At 42.7% G+C, this 23,212-nt stretch overlaps 1 protein-coding gene across 6 annotated transcripts in view; it reads right to left on the bottom strand.

The window, feature by feature from the left end:
• smtnb (smoothelin b) overlaps positions 1-23,212 on the bottom strand; it is a 52,540-nt gene that overhangs the window by 28,656 nt on the left and 672 nt on the right. For all 6 annotated transcript variants that reach the window (XM_040019773.1, XM_040019768.1, XM_040019770.1 and 3 more), the window contains one exon: positions 608-765. In XM_040019773.1, coding sequence (XP_039875707.1) covers positions 608-765 — 158 coding nt within the window. The remainder of the gene's footprint in view (positions 1-607; positions 766-23,212) is intronic.

Genomic DNA, 23,212 nt, shown 5'->3' with positions numbered 1-23,212 from the left:
TTTTTCACAAATCGTCCACACTTTGAGTTCCTGCTTGATTCTTGTTCCTTATTGTCTTTATTTAGCAAATGATTCGACCTTTTTTCCCCCTTTTGTCATCTGAAAGAAACTTGTTTCAATTTTGCTGTAAATTTGTTTGCTTTTCATTTTTAATTCTCTAGTCGGTCATTACTGGAGAGATTTCAAGAGATAATATTTTAATTTTACTCGGGTTTACCAGAATCTGTGCTATGTTTATGGCAACATAAAGTGATTCAAATAAGTAACCCATTAATCCACGCTGCTTAGCTGGACGACAGGTGCTGGAAAGTCTCTGAAAGGTAAATAATCAAACAGACTGCGATAGCTGATCTACGTTAATGTGACACATGAGCGTGTGGCATATTTGAAAGTGAAAGTATTTATTGTAAAACAGCCACACTAGGTGGAAATTTTAGGGATGGGAAACTTTACTGTTGCAGTTTTCTCTCTCCTGTGATTTGCTAACTTGACTTTTCCAGAGCTTTCCCAGTGGAGTTGAAGATTGTTTTTTCAGCATTTCCAGTTCACCTGGCCTAGTAAACTGTCATCAGCACAGACATCTGTGTGTCTGTGTGTGCAGCTTCACCTGTGCTGATTCTCCTTGTCCTCCTGCTGATTGAGGCGTGTGGGTCGAAATCTCTTGCTAGCCAGAGCTGCCTCCATGTCCTCAATCTCCCTCCTCCTCAGCTCCCGGATGGCTGAACGGATGCGGCGCCTCTCGTCCAGATCCACAGTTCCATCCAGCTGCAGACACCATAATAAAAGACAAACAGAATAAAGTGCATGAAGGATGGAGGCTGCACAGAACGGCAAACATTTGGCTTGCAAAGTTTAGTCTTACGTTTGCATATCTGCACATATTCACAAGTAAATACAGCGCAGAGGCTTGCTCACATTTCAGGAAATGGCCACATAGTTACATGAGAGTCTGCAGGTAAAGAGTCACAGACCTGCTGACAGTGTAAGTAGAAGGTGGCGAGCAGCACTGAGCGTAACACGTAACAAAAGTAATACATTACTGCGATCACATTTTATTTCACCAGTAATGCAGTAATGTGACGTTATCGTACTAAATTTTGGTAATTACATTATAGTTACAATATGTTGTTACTTTTGGTCTCTGTAATTAATCCCAGCTCTCGCACACACACACACACACACACACACCCACGAGAGACAGCGTATCCAATAAAGTTTGGGACTCAGCGATTTTTAATTATGCGAGCCTAATTGCGATTAGGTGTGACTGCGATTAGGATAATAAATGGTGTAAATGGTGTTGAGGAATGTGTTGGAAGAGCTAGAGAATTAATTGGAGAGATTTGGGATTTTTTCCATGCATTGCAGATAACTTTGGATGACACCGTTATCATTTGCTCATGCAGGCATGGCTGGCATGTAGGATAAGCTTTTCACGCAACCTTCAGCTGTTTGAAAAAATACAAATCTGGAATCATTGAACTCCAGCTCCAAGTATGTGTGCGTACTCAGTAGTATAATTAGCTTTCCCACCGATCTCATGGCTTGGTCAGACTATAGTTTGTGGTGACAAAGGTCATGGATGTATCCCTGGTAGGGCTGAGAGCGTACTGTGTACTGTGGCTCAGGAAGTGGAGTGGGTTATCTACTAATCAGAAGGTCGTTTGTTCGATCCCTGGCTCCTCTAGTTATTCTAGTTATCCTTTGGCAAAATACTGAACCCTGACTTCAGTGTGTGTTTTTTTCCAACAAGAAAGAAAATGCTTAGATGCTTCAGATGCTCCATTTAGACATTTTGAGAGTTCAAATAGAGTAGAAGTTCCCATCCATGCACTGCTGGCTTACTTTCGAACATGTAGTAAAGAGTTATAGGGTCAGTAGGGTGATGGGCGCTTTAGAGATTTGCGATGACAAGTGATCAGAGTTCACTAATGTGACGAGACAGAGCGCAGGATTAGAAATTGGCCTGGCAACAGCTGGTGCTCAGCACTAAGGATGAGAAGTGTGTTTGTCTCCCCGGGTCAACACACTACTGTGGTGTCTTACCCTGTCTCGCTGAATGGCAGCCAGACTGCAGCGGGACCCAGAAAAGTTGAATGGCCCACTTAAAACACTGAGTGAGCCATTTCATCGCTCTGAGTGGCTGTTACTTAAAAGGCACATCTTTTCCTCGAGCCAAAGAGGACTAATTAAGGTGTTCAAGTGTGTATAAAAGCACACCTGCAGACAGAAACACCACTTCAACAAGACAGGCGCCTTCGTGTCAGCAACAGCAGTGAGCGCAGGGTAGAGAGAGCCCTCTCCTGTCAAACGGGAGATAAATCTCTCTTTTTAAAACAAAAAAAACAAAAAAAACACAACAGCAGGAACCTGTCAACACACGCAGAGAGGAACAGCTCCTCTGGCAGGCTTTTCTTATGAATCTCATGCTCACACACTTTAAGGTTTCCCGCTGCACCGGTTAAAACCTGCAGTGTTGTGACTCAAACCTGTGTGTGCCAACTGCCTTCTTCTGAAGGGAGCTGGATGTGGTTGTTAAGCTAAGCCCCACATGCTGATGGCTTGAAAAAGGGGGTTGATGTAGCCCCACTGCTAGGCCCATGGGAGGAAGAGGAGGAGGAGGCACTTCTCACAAGAGATGAAGAGGTCCAGTGGTTTTTGAGGTTTCACAAAATATGCAGCCCAAGCTACTCCAGCTCACAGGGGCTCTTTCTTTATGCTGCAATTTGTGGAAATTCAATGTGCTGAGCTGACTGAAAAGAAAGGGTAAGAAGAGAAAGTGCTCATAAACAGCTGGAAAGAAAGGATATGAGAAAGCAGGAGATGGATAATAGGTTAGAGTAAAGAAATGGAGCGTTAGGATGACAAAGAAAAACGAAGGAGAAACTAGACCTGTGCATGACTAAAAATGGGCAGATGAGAGCTGGGTGGGAAACAGTCAGTCCTCGCAAAGGTCATTCCTCACATTCCTACTGACTCACAAGAGAAAAAGAAGGCAGTGAAATACAGCAATCAGGCACTGGGTTTGTTTCTAGCCCAGCGCAGAGAAACTATGACCTGGTGAGACAATGGCTGGTTTCTGATTGTGAAGCAGGAAAATGAGATCACATTCGCTCATCACTGGCCAGTGTGTCCTTCACACGCCCGTGTTACACTAACTCAAACACTCTCCCTCGAGTCATCCCTTACCACGCTGCCGGGCTCTGCGCTGAGCGAGTGTCAGGATGTGATGGTACAGCCAGTACTCTTTTCACCAAGTATCAGGGCTAACTAATTTATTTATTCATGATATAGAGCAGCACAGCTTCAACCCTCAATTCAAAGACAGTAATGTGTGCCTAGCATTCTCTAGCAGGCTCCAATTCAGCTTAAACTTAAAACAAAAATCATGAGAAATGATTAAACAGTGTGGAGAGAATCAGAGCATGTGACTTAAATGGAGGAATTAAAGTCATTAAGAGCAGACTCGAGCACTTCGACTTGACCTGCTCTAAAAACAACTTCAAATAGTAACGTCTAACATGTACAGGGGGTTTAAACGGACCAATCAGCAGACAGATGGCTGCTGGATTGGTTGCAACATTTATTTGTTGAATTCAACTGGCCAGTGCCGCCAAAGACTGTAACCCACTTTCTCCCTTTACATATCTGCACTTCCTCGCACAGGCAAGAAATGAGCGGGCTTAACCCAGACTAATAAAACACACCTTACACCTGGATGCCTGCCAAACAAAACAGAATAACGGTCAAAGAAGCAGAGACGGAAACATGCGCTTGGGTAGTAACAGAGTCCAGTTGGCGCCTCGTGACAGCGGCCTTGACAAAGAGTGAGCTGTGTCATGAGAGCGGAGAAGGGGAAAAATATCCCTCTGGTTACACGCTGACAGCATCTCACACCAGTGACCGTCCCTGCAGGCATTTTTCAAACCAGACCACAAACCTCTGGCTCACCAACTGTCACTGTGGCTCCAAACAGCGACACAGTGACCCAGAAAGAGGCCGTTACACCCAGACAGAAAGCGTTGCTCGTGCCTCTAACAAGACGCATGACTCAGAAATCGCACATGACAACGTCGTCACACACGCAGAGTACGTTTTTACAGAAAATGATGCAGTCACTGAGACATCAGCGCCAGATATCAGCACCTTTAATGACTGCAGACAGTCATGCTGCAGTCTGGTCTGCTGTGCTGAAAGACCTTCAAGGAAAATGCCGCCACACCTGTCAGCCTCACCTGACTCAGCCGGTGAGATCCAGGAGGAAGGAGGTGGATATGAGAGGGTGATGAGAGAACAATCCTTGCTGGGAGACGGGTATTAGAGACATTACGCCATGATATTTGTGAGGAAACAAGGAGAGAGGAGGAGAATGACAAAAGAAAGTTGCTTCACAAGGGAGTTGGTAAAAACTTGCACTTGAAGGGTGCTTTGAGTCACTTCCTGCCAAGCAGCAGCTTTCTATGGAGTCAAAACCTCAAACCTCCAAAAGACATCCGACTGAAGCAGCTCAATCAATCACAGCCAATTAGAGAGCTCCTACGGTTTACCAGTAATCCCAACCAGTTGACGATATGCTCCTGAGGACAGGAGCACCCTCTGAAGTCATCTGGTACACATGAGAGACACAGGTTTCAATAGGACTATGTTTCGGGAGGCCAATTTAATTTATTGTGCCCGATATAGAAACTGCACCAGATGTGGTTAAACAAGGTGGGGATTTAAGGTAGTCACAATATTGGCATCAACTACATCATAAAAACTGCCCTCTGTGGGTCTTGTGCTGTCAAAACAGCTTAGGCTAGGGGAGGTGCTGTCCCACACACTCAGATTTGGTTGGCTCAAGTGGAGGCAACTTTTCTAAAACCTGAAGATGTCACCAGACAGAGTAGCTTGTGACATCTTGTCTAGTGACATCAGTTTTAATATGTAAAACTTTTTTAAAAATTAGCTAAAAAAAAAAAAAAAAAACCTTTATCTTCTGTTTTTGCTTATACTTATACTTATATATACTTACTTATACTGTTTATTAACTGAGAGTGTTACATTCAAATGCCAAACATATTAGATAGGTTTGTTAGATATGTCAAAATGAACTCCTAGCATAGTCCCACACAAAAACAGGTTACTCTTTGTCCTACATTTAATGTGCTGGAGTCTTTTCACCGTAGCTGTAGCCTGTCAATCATGGACCCACAAGACCTCCAAGGCGACTTGGCAAAAATCTGTCCACAGACAAATCAAAGCCTGCCAAAGTACTCGAAACTGCCTTTGTAGTAGTTCCCATGACCGCTGGTATTTTCAGGACTACATTTTGACATTGTGAAACATGTGAAAACATGCAGTGCTTAGACAGGATTAATGTACAAATGATGTGTCAACCTCTATTCTTTTCCCAGCGTTAGATCATTTTTTGGTAATAACGCAGAGCAGTACACAGCCTCTGAATGTCTGAGCATCTTTAACAAATAGACCACTTATTATATGAACATTTACCTTGATTGACTCATAACAAATTAATAGGGGTCAAATTTAGTGTGAACAATATCACAAAAATGCATTTTCTGAAGAAACTGCAGTGTGAATGCTGATAGCTGAATGTCTTGAGCTGATACGACATATCTGCTAAATTTTAAGTTAAAAATTGTGAATGAGCTAAAAAAATACAGAATTTTTCACCTGAAAACAAAAGTGCAGAACTGTTGAAAGCTGACATTCACACAGAAGAAGTTGAAAAGTAGCTCAACATGTTTTGAAATGTAAATTAGAAAAAGCTGAGTAATGAGAAAAGAAAATTCAGAGTCAGAAAACATCTGAATGAATATTAAAAGTTCATATTCATTCTGAATGACTGAAATGTGATCCCTCTACTTGGATCCACACAGTTCAAAAAGTTTACATCTCTGAGCTTTGGAAGACACACTGTTGGAAAGAGAATAACGATGGCTACGTTTTGAGGGTAAAATGATGGCTGTAGAGCAAACACTGTGGACACAGCAGCAGTTTTAAGATGAATCTTGGCAGAGTGACAAACAGAGCTCATTAAGCAGGCAGGTGTGAGCCTGGTTGCTATAGCAACTCCAGCCAGTGGCACCAGACACACACACACAGACATGCGCCCGTCTGCTGCTGGTTTAAATAAACAGAAAAGTTAGCCCAAAACAAATGCTTCCCAAGAGAAAACTACAAGTCGTGTTGACAAAATTCTTTCACTGTGAGCGCCAGCAATGTCCAGTCTACAGAATTCTCCGTTTTCATGCCTGTGGAGTTTATTATATGGACATGGCTATTAAAATCAACAAGAGCAAACCGGAAATTTTGCAACAAACAAAATTGATCAAAACCTGTGGGACTACATAAAGGATCAGAATTACCAGGGTCTCCCCATAAGAGAATTGAGGCCAATTTTACAAATTATTGAATGAAATGAAATCAAATATCAAATGCTCTGTACCACCTCAGTTCTTTGGGAATAGTGCATGCTGACCTCAAACCTGGAAACATAATAGTTGTGAACCGCCATGAGTCTCCCGTCAAAGTCAAAGTTATTGACTTTGGCCTAGCACATCTTGTGTCTGTAGTGATTCCTGGTACCTGTGTGCAGACAATTTGGTATGAAGTTATGCCTCATATTCCATATAATGAAGCAATTGACATGTGGTCTCTGGGGCTGGTAGCTGCGGAACTTGTTATGGGGGTGCCCCTACCCTGGGAAAATGGATTACGATGTTTTAAAATTCAGACTGTGGCATGGCCAAAACGACCACAGCAAACAGCGCTGGACATTTAAGGCAGAAGAACAATTTCAGTATGAGACAGGATACCAATCCAACGACACTCGAAATATAACACTGCAGCATCTTGATGACCTCAAACAAGTAATCACAGTTAGAACAGGACCTGAAAGTGATACAGATTTATTGGTCAGCCTGATTAAACTGATGTTGGCCTTGGATGCAAACCAGTGCATCAAACCCTTGGAGGTTCTCAAGCATCCCTTTTTTGACCCTGGCCTGAGAGTTCCCCCTGCGTTAAAATGAGAAGCAGAGGGGGACAAAAGTCTCCAGCATTGCTTCTTTGACCCCAGACAAAAGAGTTACAAAACCATAAGCAGGGGTTGGAAAAGGCAATCAACAGCAGAAATCCACTGCAAACACTTATCTACAATGCAAACCCAATACTCCTTTAAAACTGATAACAACAGCTTAAGATTTTAACAAAAAAATAATTAAGTTGCTCCAATATTGATCACTTTGGCTTTTTTTTTTTTTATTTTCACTCCCCCCACCCCAACCAGTCGCAGCTCACAGGGAATCCTCTGATTGTTGGAGTGGCCAAATACTGTAAGGCAGGGGTCTCAAACTCCAGTACTCAGGAGCTACTGTGTGTTATAGTAGCTCTCGAGGACTGGAGTTATAGAGACTCCTGCTCTAGGGGAACTAGCAATTCTTGTGAAAATTAAAAAAAAAATCCTTAAAAACAACAACAATAACAACAACAACAACCGGCAAATATGGTCTTGAACGTGGGCACAATTTTGGTGAAAATCCATTAAGTAATCACTGTTTCAAGTTCATACCAATATTCAAAGTAGAGCAGCGGACACCTTACCATCACATCGATCCTTCAATGAGACCCCAAACACCATGTTTACACTGGTAAATTGGATACAAATTAATTAAATAAACCAGCTTTAAGCATCAACTAAGTCTTGTTTGTAATTCTTCAAAAATACAGAGCTACCCTTCAGCTTCCTAGTAGACAAACTGTCATGGTCCTGGGTCTAGTGACCCAGGGTTCTTATGTTTTTGAGTTGTGTTAATATTGCAGTGTCAGTCACGTTTTTTTGTTGTTGTTTTTTTGTCTGTATGGGATTTGTGCTTATGTATAGGTTTTAGTCTTTAGGGTTCTGTCTCAGTGTCTTCCCTGTCTTTCCGTATTTCATGTTCCCTCTCTGTCTCTCCAGTCAGTAATGTCCCCATGTTTGTTTCTCCCCCCTGTTCTCAGTGTTAAGCTTATGTGTATTTGTCTGCTTCTCCATATTTTTCATGCTTCCTGTTTTATCTTGATAGTCCGTGTCCTGCATTCGATGTATTCAATTTTGCTTCCCCTTTGTCTTGTTATGTCAGATTAGCCCCCAGCTGTGTTCCCACCTGTTCCCACCTCACATTATCCTGCCTGTCCTCAGTCTCCCTCTGTTTGAACATTTTCTCTGAAATTAAAATACATTTTCCAAGTGGCAATCCTTCTTGCCCGGATGGACTCTTTTATCTTGTGTTATAGGCTACAGCTTCATAGTGTTCATAGTAAGCAAGTCTCCGTTTCAAGTATGAAGAGAAGACTTCAAGCTGCAGGTTTGAGAGGACGAGTTGCAGCAAGAAAGCCATCGCTAAGACATCAGAAGAAGACAAAGAGGCTTCCCTGGGCCATGAAACACTGCTATTGGACTACTGTAGACTGGAAGAAGGTATTATGGACTGATGAATGATAATTTGAAATCTTTGGTTCGTCACACAGGATCTTTGTACGCCTTCGAGTAGGCAAAATGATAGTTCCACAGTGTGTGGCATCAACTGTTAAACAAGGAGGAGGAAATGTGATAGTCTGGATCCAGGGTCGGTGACTGAGAGTGAGAGACACCCTGAACCCAAACGACTACCACAGCATTCTGCAGCACCCTCTGGTATGCGCCTAGTTGGTGAAGGTTTTATCCTACAGCAAGATAATGACCCAAAACATAAGCCCAGTGTCTGAGACCCCTCAGACCAAGTGACCTTTTGACTCTCAGTGGGTGTGTGCAGGTCTCGTCTCATTTTGCTGTTTTTTTTACTGAAAGCTAGGACTTGTACAGTTTTACACAAAGGTCTCAAGTATGTGGTTGTGCATCCATGTGCATGAATATAAAGGAGAGGTAGGGGGTACTGTGTTTTTGTGCATGAACAGAGCCCTAGAGTAATAATTTCCAGAGTAGACTGAGGTTTGAGTGCAGCCAGGCAGCTGATTGGATCAGTCCTGTGTCAAGTCCACAAGTGAGTGTGGCCTTATAAGGAAACACGGGACGCTTCTTTAAGCAAAAGCTGAAATAGATTAGCAGCTGCCACCGAGGAAGCTGGGCTGCTACTGACAAACAAACAAACAAAAAAAAATAAAACAAAACAGAGAAGTGAGGGTGAGTAAAGCTCAGAGTAATTTTAATTACCATATAATGCCCTTGTTGGTTTTCTTCAGGGCAAAACTCAAAGATTTAATGATTGATCAAGTGGATCAATTACCTCACAATGCCTGCATACAGTAGGTCTCCACACACACAGACAAAGATAGGTGGAAATATAATCAGGATAGCAACAGAAAGCCCTGCAAGGCAGAGGACACCTGGTTCTGGAGAGGAGGCAGTTTCAGTTGCCTTTCAGCTGAAAAACAAACTCAAGGTTAGAAGTCATTGTGTTACAGAGCACTCTGAGCCTCCATTGTCTGTGATGAAGAAAAAGAAGGAGCATCTATGAAATATACAGGTAAGTGAGGGAGAGATAACTGTGCATGTGCCAACGTGCTTGCAGCAAGTGCAGTTGCACGTGTAGGAAAGCTTAAAACGTTTTCAATAGACAGACCTGGGAAAACACTGTCCCCCTTTACACTAGAGGTAGCAGCCACAAAGAACAGACACATAGAGGAATGCGCGGGGGCCACGAGGGTGGGGTGGGGGGGGGGGGGGGGGGGGTGGTATAGTAATCAACAATGCCCTATAGGGCCGTAATGATGCACTGAAGACAGATCTGGACTCGAATGTGCTGTATTCATTTAGTCTCACATTAGTGCAAACAACTCCACGCACTGAAGGATTAATCAGCGCATGCTTCATTGTGCACACATGGTCGGCACTCTGATCTAAACTGCAAAATAATTACTGTTCGGCTGTGTGCAGGACCTCAAAGTTATTTCAGATCTTTGCTGCACCGCTGCGTCTCAGCACACTAAAAATCAGCTCTGCTGTGTAGTTCTCTTTGGTCTCGTTCAGCCACTCCTGTGAAAGTGCTTGCCTCCAGACCCGCTGGTCAGGTCGCAGTGAGGTATCCAGGTCGAGCAGGAAAACTGTGACCCACATTTGGGAGCCACTCTCGTAACAGGGTTTATGCCTCACTGTTCCTTAGTACTTTCATTTCTGATACTGAATCTTATCTGTAGGAGCTGGTTCTTGAAGCTGAAATTGTAGTTTAAAAAACCCCAAAAACACTTATTTGCTTTTAAAAAAAACATTTGTATATTCTAGGGGTGCAACGATACTCGTATCGATATTGAATCGTTCGATACAGTGCTTTCGGTTCGGTAGGCATATGTATCGAACAATACAAAATTTGTAATTTATTTTATCAACTTTCCTTCTGACGATGCTGTCTGTGTTGAGCGCTCAGTGAATCTGCGTTTGACTACTCCGCCTAGGCTGCACTGTCGAGCGCAGATCCACTGAGCGTTCAACACAGACAGCATCGTCAGAAGGAAGAGCGCAGGGCAAGCTAGCTAGAAGTTAAGCTCTCCTTGCAACATGGCAAATTGAACCTCCCCCACCCTCATTCAGATCTGGCGTTTGGAATTATTTTGGTTTTCATGTGACGTATGACCCTGAAGGTAAGCGTGTCATGGACTAAAGTAAAACAGTATGTTGGATGTGCCACGCAATGCTCAATAACATGGGTGGGAACTAGTGTGTTAGCGCAGTTAGCTCGTTAATGTGTTGGCCGTCTAGCCCCACGCAGGGGTAGCTCATTAACGGAGATTTGCCGTGTTGTGGCGTTAACGTCATTTCAACGAGATTAACGCTGACAGCACTAGTGGGAACACAACGAATATGACTGCACATTTACGCCAACATCATCCTAGTGCAAAGACAAGTGGAAACCAGACAAAAACAACAAGCATGCATGCTACAAACTTTACCCGAGTCATTTAGACAGCCGTTAGCACATGATTCTCCTTATGGGGATCTGATATGTTTAATATTGTGGCGAGCTCAGACAAGGAGGAGACGGAGGTGTCGTTTGGTCTTGCTTCCCGTGAGCTAGCCAGGGAGCACAGCCGTTTATTGACATCTGCAGAAGAACACTGCCGCTAGCTAACTGCTCAGCGCCGCAACCGCACAGCAACAACAACACACAGAGCGCCCTCTGACCCCGGAAGGACACACCGTCACCCGTCACTATGGCAACATAAACAAAACATAACTGTACAAAGAGAACCCTGAACAGCCCTGACCCGCTACATAGCCCCCACCTAAGGGGTCAGTCGTCCCCGACAACCCCATTACCCCACACAAAGTCCTGCAAATGTCCAGGTGCCTTCTTTTGGCGCACCGGCCGGTCATGACCGGCGGGGGAAAAGTCACTCAGGTCAGAACATGGGGTGCCACCATCATCCCACTTCTGACACCAATGTGGCGAGCTCAGACAACGAGGAGACGGAGGTGTCGTTTGGTCTTGCTTCCCGTGAGCTAGCCAGGGAGCACAGCCGTTTATTGACATCTGCAGAAGAACACTGCCGCTAGCTAACTGCTCAGCGCGGCAACCACACAGCAACAACAACACACAAGGCGCCCTCTGACCCCGGAAGGACACACCGTCGCAGCGAGAGGGCGTCACCCGTCACTATGGCAACATAAACAAAACATAACTGTACAAACAGAACCCCGAACAGCCCTGACCTGCTACAATATGCTGCTGAGAATATAGCCCAGAAGAAGCGTATAGTATAGCTTTTATTTTGGAAAGAGCCATTTCTCTGTAATAAACTCTCTTTTCCAAAGATGAGTGATTCCTCAATCAGATACAGGTGTTACCGCGCCAGATCCGCGGCCCCGAACCGTAGTAAGGAAACCTCTGGCAGTTACTTGAAGGTTCCGTAACTGACTCGTAGCCGGCAACAGCTTACTATACAGGTCAACTCCGCTAGCAAAAAGATCGAAGGAGGCGTAGGAAACTGCTTCACCGAACTTTATTTCTTCTCTAAGGCACGAACACCTGCGTACAGTGGGCTGAAACAGTTTACTCACAGCGAGCATCGCCGACACAACTCTGGCGGTCGAGGGAGTTATTATATTCCTTTTATTCATTTTCTTTTCGTCTCTTCTGTAGCTAACCGTTACTTTTTCCCCTTCTCCGCTCTCTCTCTTCACACACACCAGGCAGTCCCGCTACACACACCCCGAATACATTTCCCATCAGGCTTCATCCTTAAAGGGCCATGCCTGTAACACAGGGCTTGCAAAATCGCTAGCCCGACGTCCCGGGGCTCGCGATTTTTCCAGTCATACTACCAAAATCTATCTCTGCCCTGCCCGTCGGGCTATTGTAGGAAGGAAAAATATATGTCAATGCTTTTGCATTCTTTCAGAAATGTAGCTGGGTAATTGTGTCATTGGCATCGGTGAGCCACTGTCAATATGTGACATATTGAAATCGCGTTTGAATTTGCGCTTGTTTTTTGCTTTCACTTTGCAAATGTCCAGGTGCCTTCTTTTGGCGCACCGGCCGGTCACGACCGGCGGGGGGAAAGTCACTTGGGTCAGAACATGGGGTGCCACCATCATCCCACTTCTGACACCAATGTGGCGAGCTCAGACAACGAGGAGACGGAGGTGTCGTTTGGTCTTGCTTCCCGTGAGCTAGCCAGGGAGCACAGCCGTTTATTGACATCTGCAGAAGAACACTGCCACTAGCTAACTGCTCAGCGCAGCAACCGCACAGCAACAACAACAACAACACACAGGGCGCCCTCTGACCCCGGAAGGACACACCGTCGCAGCGAGAGGGCGTCACCCGTCACTATGGCAACATAAACAAAACATAACTGTACAAACAGAGCCCCGAACAGCCCTGACCTGCTACAATATGCTGCTGAGAATATAGCCCAGAAGAAGCGTATAGTATAGCTTTTATTTTGGAAAGAGCCATTTCTCTGTAATAAACTCTCTTTTCCAAAGATGAGTGATTCCTCAATCAGATACAGGGCTTGCAAAATCGCTGGCCCGACGTCCTAGCTAGCGATTTTTCCAGTCAGGCTACCAAAATCTATCTCTGCCCTGCCCGTTGGGCTATTGTAGGAAGGAAAAATATATGTCAATGCTTTTGCATTCTTTCAGAAATGTAGCTGGGTAATTATGTCATTGGCATCGATGAGCCACTGTCAATATGTGACATATTGAAATCGCGTTTGAATTTGCGCTTGTTTTTTGCTTTCACTTTGCAATCGCCCGAACTGTGTATAGAGAGCGACAGCACTGATTGTTGAGTGATGATAATTTGCGCACCAATTCCTCTGACATCGTCTTATCAATCGTTAGCTTACTACGCAAACATGACAAGTGAAATCTCTCACAGCAAGCTTAAACATGTAAGAGGTTGATTGCGCAGAGAATCGCTGACCGTTATGTGTGTGTGTGTGTGTAAAAGCAGTAGGATATATATTTTAGTTCTTCTGAGCCAAATAAGAGAGGTCAGGGTGAAGAAGTGACAGCCAAAGAAAAGCTTACCACAAAACGGAAAAGTTATGACAAATCAGACTATAAGGCAAAAAGAAAGTGCAGCTTTATGGTTTCATGGACAAAAGAATTTCTGTGGCTGCAATATGACCAGCTATATAACCGGGGCTGCACATAAGTGGTCCGCAGGTGCGCATTCGCTGTCAAAAAAAAAAACAAAAACGCACACAAGATATGAAGTTGCAACGCGTGTTTGCGTACATAAGATTTTCTGGAGGAGGACAGACATTTGTTTAAAACTCTTAAAGATGTCGAAGAAGCTCCTTTAAGCAATTACTTTGGTGTTCCTCTACCTCCAAAGAAATGTCAGAAGGAGTCCGAACCACAAAAGAAGCGCGTATTCTCGGAAAAGTGGTTGCAGGAGGTGAGCTGGCTTCAAACAAATGATGAACGCACAGAGATGTGGTGCGGAATGTGCCGTGAAAATCCCACTCTAGCGGACAAAAACAGTGCTTTTTATATGGACGCAAACGCGCGTTGCAACTTCTTATCTGGTGCGCGTCTTTTATTTTGACAGCGAATGCACACATGCGGACCACTTATGTGCACCCGTGTAAATAACATAATGTTCTGCCGGGTGTGTTGTTGGTTTTCTCTCGATTTCTGAGTCGACAAGCGCCTTTGTTACTGGGACCAGTCATTTTAAGAAAGGCCCCCATTAGAAGCCATGAGAAATGCAAGAAATGCATTATTGCTCAGTCTGCAATATCTTTCCCAGAACAAACACCAATTGCAAATAACATACTAAAAATAAACCTGAAAAATCTGTTTAGAACAGCGTACTATGTTGCAAAGAGTGAACTACCACTGGCAAAATTTAGCAGTCTTTGCAAACTTCAAAAAGCAAATGGCCTAGATCTTGGTTCCACTTGTCTCTTACCCGTGACTTCAGCGGAAATTTCAAATTCAGGATCTGACACAGACGGATTCATGTCCTACTCAGTTCTTACAAGTTCATAGAAATTTCTGTTCAATTAGAACCAAGTATTTGAGTTGATGATTGTAATTTTTATACAATGTTGTAATTTGTTTTTCAACAATTTTTTGATTAATGTTTTGTTTCCTTTACAATATTATACTTTAATGTATAATATTGTAAAGGAAAACAGAAAACATCAATCAAAAAATTGCTCTCTTTTTTATTCGGGCTACTTACATTTATTTTGGGCTACCAAAAACTGAAGAGTCCCTGCCCGAAGGGCTACCAGGGATTTTGAAATTTTGAGAGCCCTGAGATATATTTATTTTTTAAATTACTTTTGTTTCAGCAACATTAAATTTAAAAACTGTACTTTTGAGTTAAAATATATATTTATAATTTTAATAAATGACAAATTAAAAAGGCATGAACAATTTTTTTGTATCGAAAAAATATCGAACCGTGACACCAAAGTATCGAACCGAACCGTGAATTTTGTGTATCGTTGCACCCCTAGTATATTCCCATCCAAGAGGAACGAGCCTTCAAAAATCCCACTGCATCCTACACTACAGTTGCACTGTCCTGTGAGAAGACTTTGAAAGTGTATGATGAATCTTCTCTAAATATGCTACATCGCTGGTCAAACCGAAGCCCTGCGTGACCGACTCATTTAGTTTAATGATGGAGGGCCAGAAGGCAGAAGTGGTGTCCCACAGGAAGAAAAAGAGAGGGATAAATGAAGCAATTTGGGATGCTGCAGAGCACAAACTGTTTGTTATAAAAGATCCCAGAGAGGCAGCAATAAAAATCCTGCGTATAACAATGATACAGAGACAGACTGAGAGAGGCAAACAAAATTTAACAGATCAGCAGTGTACATCTCAAGAATGCCACGACATTAACAAGGCCGAGCTGGAAAGCAAAACATAAACATCCGCCTGATGAGTTCTAGGGACCTCAGGAAATGCCTCTTTCCTCAGGAAGTTAATATAGAAAAAAAAAACTAACAAAGAAAAACAGTGTTTTTAAATTTCTTCAATTGCTCATTTAAAAAGCATTATCCAGCACCATACAATCATCCTTTTTTATTAACTCTCTATGTGACTTAATAAAAAACTTTTTTTCTCCCTCCTGCTGAATGCAGATCCTTATATGTTCCATTTTCCTCTATAAACAGAGCAACAGCTTAGTATTTAAATGGGAGCAAAATCTGTGTCGACTCCCTCCAGCAGTACAGCTGAGAATCAGAGCTTGGGAAGTAGCATTAGATGGCATCTTAATGGCATCTCAATGAGAGTTAATTTTCTCTTCCCCCTGAGAGAACAACAGATTTCTCATCACATCGAAAAAACTGTATGTTTCATCCACATCTGCTGAGTATTTTTTGTCTAAAAACTGGACAAAGAGAAGACTTTGGAACCCAAAAATCTCCAGACACTAAATGCATAAAGCTCAAGGGAAGGTTGCTGTCCATCTCAGAGACGACTCTGACAGCAGACAGGGACGAGGAGGGGAAGAAAGAAAGCACACGTTCAATGTCTTATTCAGACCTTTTCCATTTGGCTGACTGATGATCCGGACAGAGATCAGTCGCACAAACTGCCTCTGCTGGATCACTTACCAAACAGAGGAAAAGACCAGAGCAGCTGTGACAGCAGCAGCAGTCTCATATCTGACAGTTACAAAACTCAGTGCACCGCCTGCTTGACAGCTACACAATATACTGAGTCTAAACTTCACAGGCAGAGTCTCCTCCGTGATCTGAATATCTCCTGGCTGACTGCATCAGAAGTACTGGAAGTAGGAATTCTTCTGACAAGCTGCAGACTGCAAGTTTCTAAGAGTGAAGCGCCATTAGTTTGAGTCAAACCAGACACAGCAACACAACCCACATTGTGCTCAATTTATTTTCAACAATAAACAGAAACTAATTTAGGGAAAAAATATTTTTTTAAACATACACAAAAATAAAGCAACACTACACTACACTGATGTTCCCTTCCTGACACAGTCGTGAAGGGTTCTGCATCTTCTCCTGAGAACAAACTGCTGATATTTTGTTTTCTGGGTGAATGTATAAACAGATAAAACAGGGATGTCAAACTCATTTTACATCGCGCACCACATACAGCCCGCTTTGATCCGGTGAAAATACCCTTTCTGTCAGTGTAAAGTAGCTCCACTGCACATTTAATCCCGGAGATCTCAATGCAAGAAAAAGAAGAGCAACATCCACACTATATGATCCAGTTTTTCTACATGATAAAGTCAGTGTGACTCAGTGTGAGCGTAAATCGTAAGAAATAAATATATAAAATGACTGAAAATTCTGGTAGCTCAATGCCCAGATTGTCCTGTAATTATACAGTGCAAAGATTTGTTAACTCACAGAAAATGTCCTCTTGTACTTATTTATGTATTTTACTGTGGACACTAAAAAAATAGATATTTCTGTAGTAGATATTGAAAACTGGAATTCTCTTGTCATTTTATTTACCTCTTTATCTATTACTTTATTACTGTAGTTAGAATGGCTGTGGAGAGATATTTATCATTAGGACAAGCTGTAAAATTTATAAAAGCAATTAAAAGTCCAAAAGTGTCCTCCTTCACATTTTCCAAAGATGTTCAGTGAGCCGGACTGGTTTCTCTGCCAGGCCGATTCTGGGCCGCGGACCTTGTGTTTGACACACCTTCACTAAAATATGGAGCCACTGATTTGCTGATTTAGTTTACCTACCCAAAAAGGACTGGGAAAAAGTGCACACTTATTTTATCCCACTTCTACTCTATAAGTCACCAAATAGTCTTCATCAAGCTTGTCTGATATAGACCATGTGTGTCAAATATAAGGCCCAGGGGCCGCAATCAGCCCAGCAAAGACTGCAATCTGGTCCACTTGACAGCTTAGGAAAATGTAAAAAATATTACGGGATAAATTTTGGACTTTACAGTGTTTCCTATGGATAAAGACCTCCCCCACGAGCATTATTACTACACCGTAGTAATAAAGTGATAGGTAAACAATTAAATGACAGAAAAGTTCCTGTTTCTACTATATATTACAAACATTTGTTTTTTTTAACAGTGTTTCCACAGTAAAATAAAACAAAACAAAAGTATTTTCTGTGACTCCATAAAAACTGTTTTTAAAATAATTACAGGACAGACTGAGCAATGAGCTACCAGAACTTGTTTTGTCATTTTACACATTTATTTCTTACTGAAAGTCATCAGATATCTTTGTTTTATTACAACAACATTTCTTTATCATGTGAAGGAACTGAGATGTACTGTAGAAATGGCACTTCTTGCTCTTATACTAAGACATCTCAATGCGGGATTCGATGTATAGTTAAACTTTGTGAGCTTCACTTAAGATCAAAGTGGGCTGTATGTAGCCCATCAGTTTGACATCCCTGATATAAAGAGTAACGTTTTGTGATAAATGAAATGCACTCAACCCATTTGTTTTGGTGGATAAACACTTTAAAAGTCTACCTGTCATTTTTTTTTAAATAACCCATTTTCCTCACTCTGTCTTGCAGAGTACAGGGTTTGATAGTCGTTAAAGTGAAACTCCTGAAATTTAAGCTTGCTGTTGGGCTCCAAAGGCCACGGTGACAATTAGTTTAACTTTGTATCGCAAAATATTTAGTAAAGTTTCCAAACACCGCCTCATGAGAACTATATAACTCACAGACAAGGAGTCTAAGCAGTAACAATTTAAGTACAAGCTAATACACAATCTTTTAATAATGTAATCACATTACTACACTGTTGAGCGCTGTTTGTTCAGCGTACTGCCACATTATTCTCTAATGGCATTACAAAAAAAGACTGCTAAAAATAAAATACTGCTTCAGATTTTAAAGGCCGCTCGTCCTTCTGGAAAACCCACCCTTTCAAAAATGACATAACAATAGTAAATATACGCTTAAAGAAGAAAAACTGACACACTGAACTCAGTTTCAACTTTGCCTTCTAAACACAAACACTTAAATACTTTCTGAGCTGCGCTAAACAGTGTTACGTTCACTCTGAATGATTGTCCCACAATAACAAACTACTGAGGGGTCAAAGACCAGATGATCTCAAAGTTCATGGTTTTTCTTTTCTCATCTGTTCAGAGCTAAAATCGTAGAGCACTATTTATAGCAGAACAAAATTTTCCTAGTTTTATGACGCAAACACGCAGCTTCTTATCTCAGCTGAGCACGGCCATTTATTTGGATATTTGCTTCAAAGACTGAAGCCAGGAACTAAATGGTTCACTATAATAGGCTGTCACTGCAGCAGTGCAGATAGCTCATCCTGCGTCAGAGGGAGCGCTGCCCTGAATATTAAACTGTTCCAGTCTTCATCATCACCTCCCTTTAATCCTTCGGAAAATGGAGCACAAACACACATACACATCTGCATAGGTCAAAGGCAGCCAAGTTCACAAACCCTAAAGCTCGAGATGTAGGAGATATTTCAGGTTCAGTTTTCTTGTCTTTACAGGTGTTTGTGGTGGGATGCAGGTGTGCATTCGGAGGGAGATGTAATGCATGCAACAACTTGTACCTACCATGGTAGGTACAAGTTGAGGACACTTCACTCAATTTTCCAAAAAAGGTATGAAGGAATGAAAATGGTTTTCAGGATTGTTGAGGCGACAGCAATACCTGATCATTTCAGCTTCAATTTGATTTATATCACTTTAAAAAGGTGCCACTACTGTACTGTTCTGTCACACACCGGCTGTTACAGCCGTGGGTGATTTTTGAATAATGTAGGTCAGTGTATTTACAAGTAATCCCGGCCAGTTGAAAGCTCAGACGTGAAACGGTTCTTAATGCTCAGGCATGTTTTACTGCTCTTGGCTCTGTGTGGTGCTAAAGAAAGAGGAGATTGATGATGATGATGAACACAGCAGCCGCAACCCACCTGCTGTTCAAATCTTCTGTTTGCAAGTGGGCAACCAATCAGAAGACAGCTAAAACAACTCGTTTCAGACTGCGGCCACACTGAGGCCACGTTTTAAATGAAATCTCTTTGCGTGTGTCTGTATGCGATTTAGTCTGCAAGGAGTTGAGCAACAAAACTTGGCACAAAGTTTAGGCTCCTGGATGCGCTTATCTATATCAGATATTATAAGGCTGTCACGTTGCCAAGCAACCACTTACCAAATGACCTTTTTTTTAAGGTTTTACACACTTACAACACCTTATAAGCATCGCATAGTTTGAATTTTCATCACATTTATACCCACACAGTTGAGTTATTTATCATACATTATGATGCCACGACCCCTATTCCATTACTACCTACTCAGATTGACTGGGCACGGTTTTTAGGGTGTTCCATTAGGTCAGGGGTGTCGAACTCCAGGCCTCGAGGGCCGGTGTCCTGCAGGTTTTAGATAACACCCTGGGCCATCACAGCTGATTTACAACTCTAGGCCCTGGAGGCCTAGAGTTCGACACCTGTGCATTAGGTGTGGTACCAGTACCTGCTTGGCCGGGTGACGTCGTCAGACTGCATGCCACCGATTGGCTGGTCAGTAGAGTCACTCGATGAGTCATGAGATCATCTCATTCACGAAAATCAAACCTGCCATTTCTGGAAACGGTTACAAAAAAGCAAAAAACAAAACGCAGTGTTCTCCGTCTCAGCAGACCGAGCAGCAGGTATTCTTGCTTCGACGTCAAGCTTTGTTGTAGAGTTTGTTACGTCGCAGGACGCTCGAACGCGTTGCGGTCCAAGTAGGTAGCAATGGAAAAGAGGCCTAATGTGATTAAATATTTGAGTTTGCCAACAGCACCAAACGCTCCAGTTAATACTGTAAGCATTGCCATCTATTGGTATAAGAAAATGAAGGATTATTTTGAACTGTGTATCAGGTATTAACTCTAATTCACTTAAAATTTTCCAGCTCTTAAATTTTATAGTTGGTACAAGCACAACCAGTCCTCTTGACTGAAATTTCATGGAAACAATTTTTTTTTTCTAATTTTAGCTTGGAGTGTATAAAAACACACAGCCTGCATATCTATGAAACTGTCCCAGACAAGAGTTATGTAATATAGTGCAACTCCTGCAATTTATATCTTCCTAATGACAAGGCTGACATTTTGGACCCCCGTCTCTGGGGGTTAAGCAAAAGCTGCACACTATACCAAGATCCTTCAAAACAAGTCCATTCTTCCTCTCAGAGTGTAACCGTTGAGCCCCTGTCAACTCACAAAGGGTCCACAGAGCCATAAAATAAAGGCCCAGGGGTCCCATATATCAACGAGGCTGGACCACAGAGCAAAATCGGCTATTTTAAACATGTGTGAATGCCTCTCGCTCACCAGGGAGAAAGGGACAGTCACACAGCTGGCAAGACAGGTTACAAATCATTATGCGAGACATCCAGCCCGTGTGAAACCAGCCCAGCAGGCGCCGCAGGCAGAAAAGTCTCCAAGCGGTCAAATCAATTCATAAATAATAAAACGTCTGAGTTGTACATTAACTGCAATGTGATTTTTATGCAAATACTGATTTCAGGTCTGTTACAGTGCAGCCAGAGAACCAACAGACACTTTCACGACAGAGCAGGATGATGCAAGATTGCCACATCAACAGACACCTGCAGACCCAACCCGTCCTGCAGGTTTAATCCACAAGAAAACTGTTACCGCACAGCACATTGATGGGAATAACAGCAGATAACCATCACCCTCAGAGCTTGAAACCATCAGATAAAGTCTGCTATTAAGTAACAGCGGTTGGAGTGGTTTGGAAGGAAAGGAGTTTTCTCTGAGTGGCCTCAGCAGCTTTTGTGTTTTTGTGGCCACACAAGCACCATTCAGACAGATGACCCGCTGCAAACACTCCCCCTCCCCACCTCAACTCTTCTCCTGAGGAAACCAGGACACCAACCGATTATTCCTGTGGACATTTAAATAATTGTGGTAGCTGAGAGAAGAAGACAACTGCTTTCCCTTGTTGCCATGGAGGGGATTAAATGAGCAGTATAAAAGGCTGGCCGGGCTTTCAATACAAGTGTAGAGACGGGATTAGTGGCGTTAGAGAGGCCGCCGTATGACCTTCTGACTGCTTAGTTCATTAGGTACAACACAGGCCTGGAACTTGTGTTCGTTATCCAACTGTTTAATAGCAGCTCCTCCACCCGGATTTACGATGAGCTTAATTAAAGCCCAGCCATCTCCAAACGCCCGTCATCTTTTACTAGTGTCCTGAATAAAGGCAGATTCACAGAGAGCATAAACCCCACACAATGAGGTGTTATGTTTCATAAAAAACTTAAAACACAAAAAAGGCTCCATTCACAGCTGTCATGCCGCGTTTAAATTACACCGCAACCTCATGTGAACTTCTCCTCCGGGTTTGTTTCGTTTGAATCCGAGTTCACCACGGAAAACCCTGACACTCGAGTCACCACAAACATCATCAGTGAAAATGTGGGATCTCTGTGACCTACAAGCTGCTGGTCACGTCTGAGGGAGGAAAACTGAGCGGAAAGACGCTCAGCCGAAAGAGTCCCATTCACTCCAGCTCAGTAAAGGCTTGACTAATGGGCGTCAGGATAAGAACACAAGTTTTTTGAATTCTCCTGCTGATGCTGCTGCTCCTCTCTGGACAGCATTTTCTCACAGGCCACACAGCAAGAGGCAGACAAGCACCCTTAAAACCAATGAGCTGGGGTCTCATGGGACCATAATTTGGTGAAAAATGTGTCTGAAATTAAATATTCCCAAACGAAATCTCCCAATACAGTCTTTGAAACCTTCCCAGCTAAATTTGTGGCTTTCCTCCCTCGCACTCAGTTCATCTTCCTGCTCCGTCTTCGTATAAATAAACTCATAAAGCAGCCAGTGCCACCGCTTCAAAGTAAATCACTGTGCTGAAGGATAAATATTATTTCCTGCATGTTCTCCTGTGCTCCCACCAGTGTAACGTCACTCATGGTGAGAGCGATTTATGGGAAAACAGGGACTGTGTCTGTCGGCAAGATGATTCCAGACTCTAATGGATTTGGTTTAAGGAACAGCACGCAGGTCAGCTAAACATCGCATTCATACCCTGACTCGCTTCAAAAGCAAACAGCTCTTTTCTTGTCAGGTTAACCGATCTTTAAAAACAGCAATCAAGGGTTTTTTCTTCCCCTTCTTCTTTTCCATCTTAAAGTGCACATTCTTCTGAAATCAGCCAGTGAGGGTAATGACAGAAAAGCAAAGCCACACAGAGTTGCAGCTGAGAGATGCAAACTTGAAGGCTTTAAGTCATTACAAATTTTAAAAAACTAAAGAATGAATCTGTTGCATGTATGACTGTTGCGTATGTGTCTGTGATTCAGACAAACTCATGTCTAAACAAGGGCAGCTGACTCATACTTCCTCGTAGGCATGTCTGCAGGTGTTACTTTCCCCTCCTCCATAATTAATTACAACCTTCCTGATAAGAACTAATAAATGTTTCTAGACTTCCTGGTGAATGATACATTCCTCCTGTCAGTACTGACTGATGCTCCTGTGAGGTAATGCCTCATGAATAACTTTATTAATCATGAACTACTTTGAATATTCTGCATCAGACATTTTTAGATATTAACTTTTTTAAAAAAGCTACTTTAAACAGCTACTGACAGCTGTTTGCTTTGATTATACACAAAACTACTCATTTATTAAAGATTCAAATACCCTTTAATATCCTGGCACCAGTAGCAAACCCTCATAATTTTTGTACTGCCGTTGTGTTTGGGATATACTGGAGAT

This window comes from Simochromis diagramma, unplaced genomic scaffold (assembly GCF_900408965.1).
Source record: "Simochromis diagramma unplaced genomic scaffold, fSimDia1.1 OVJJ01000822.1, whole genome shotgun sequence".
NCBI classification, from domain to species: domain Eukaryota; kingdom Metazoa; phylum Chordata; class Actinopteri; order Cichliformes; family Cichlidae; genus Simochromis; species Simochromis diagramma.
This window is presented reverse-complemented; position numbering and strand designations above follow the sequence as displayed.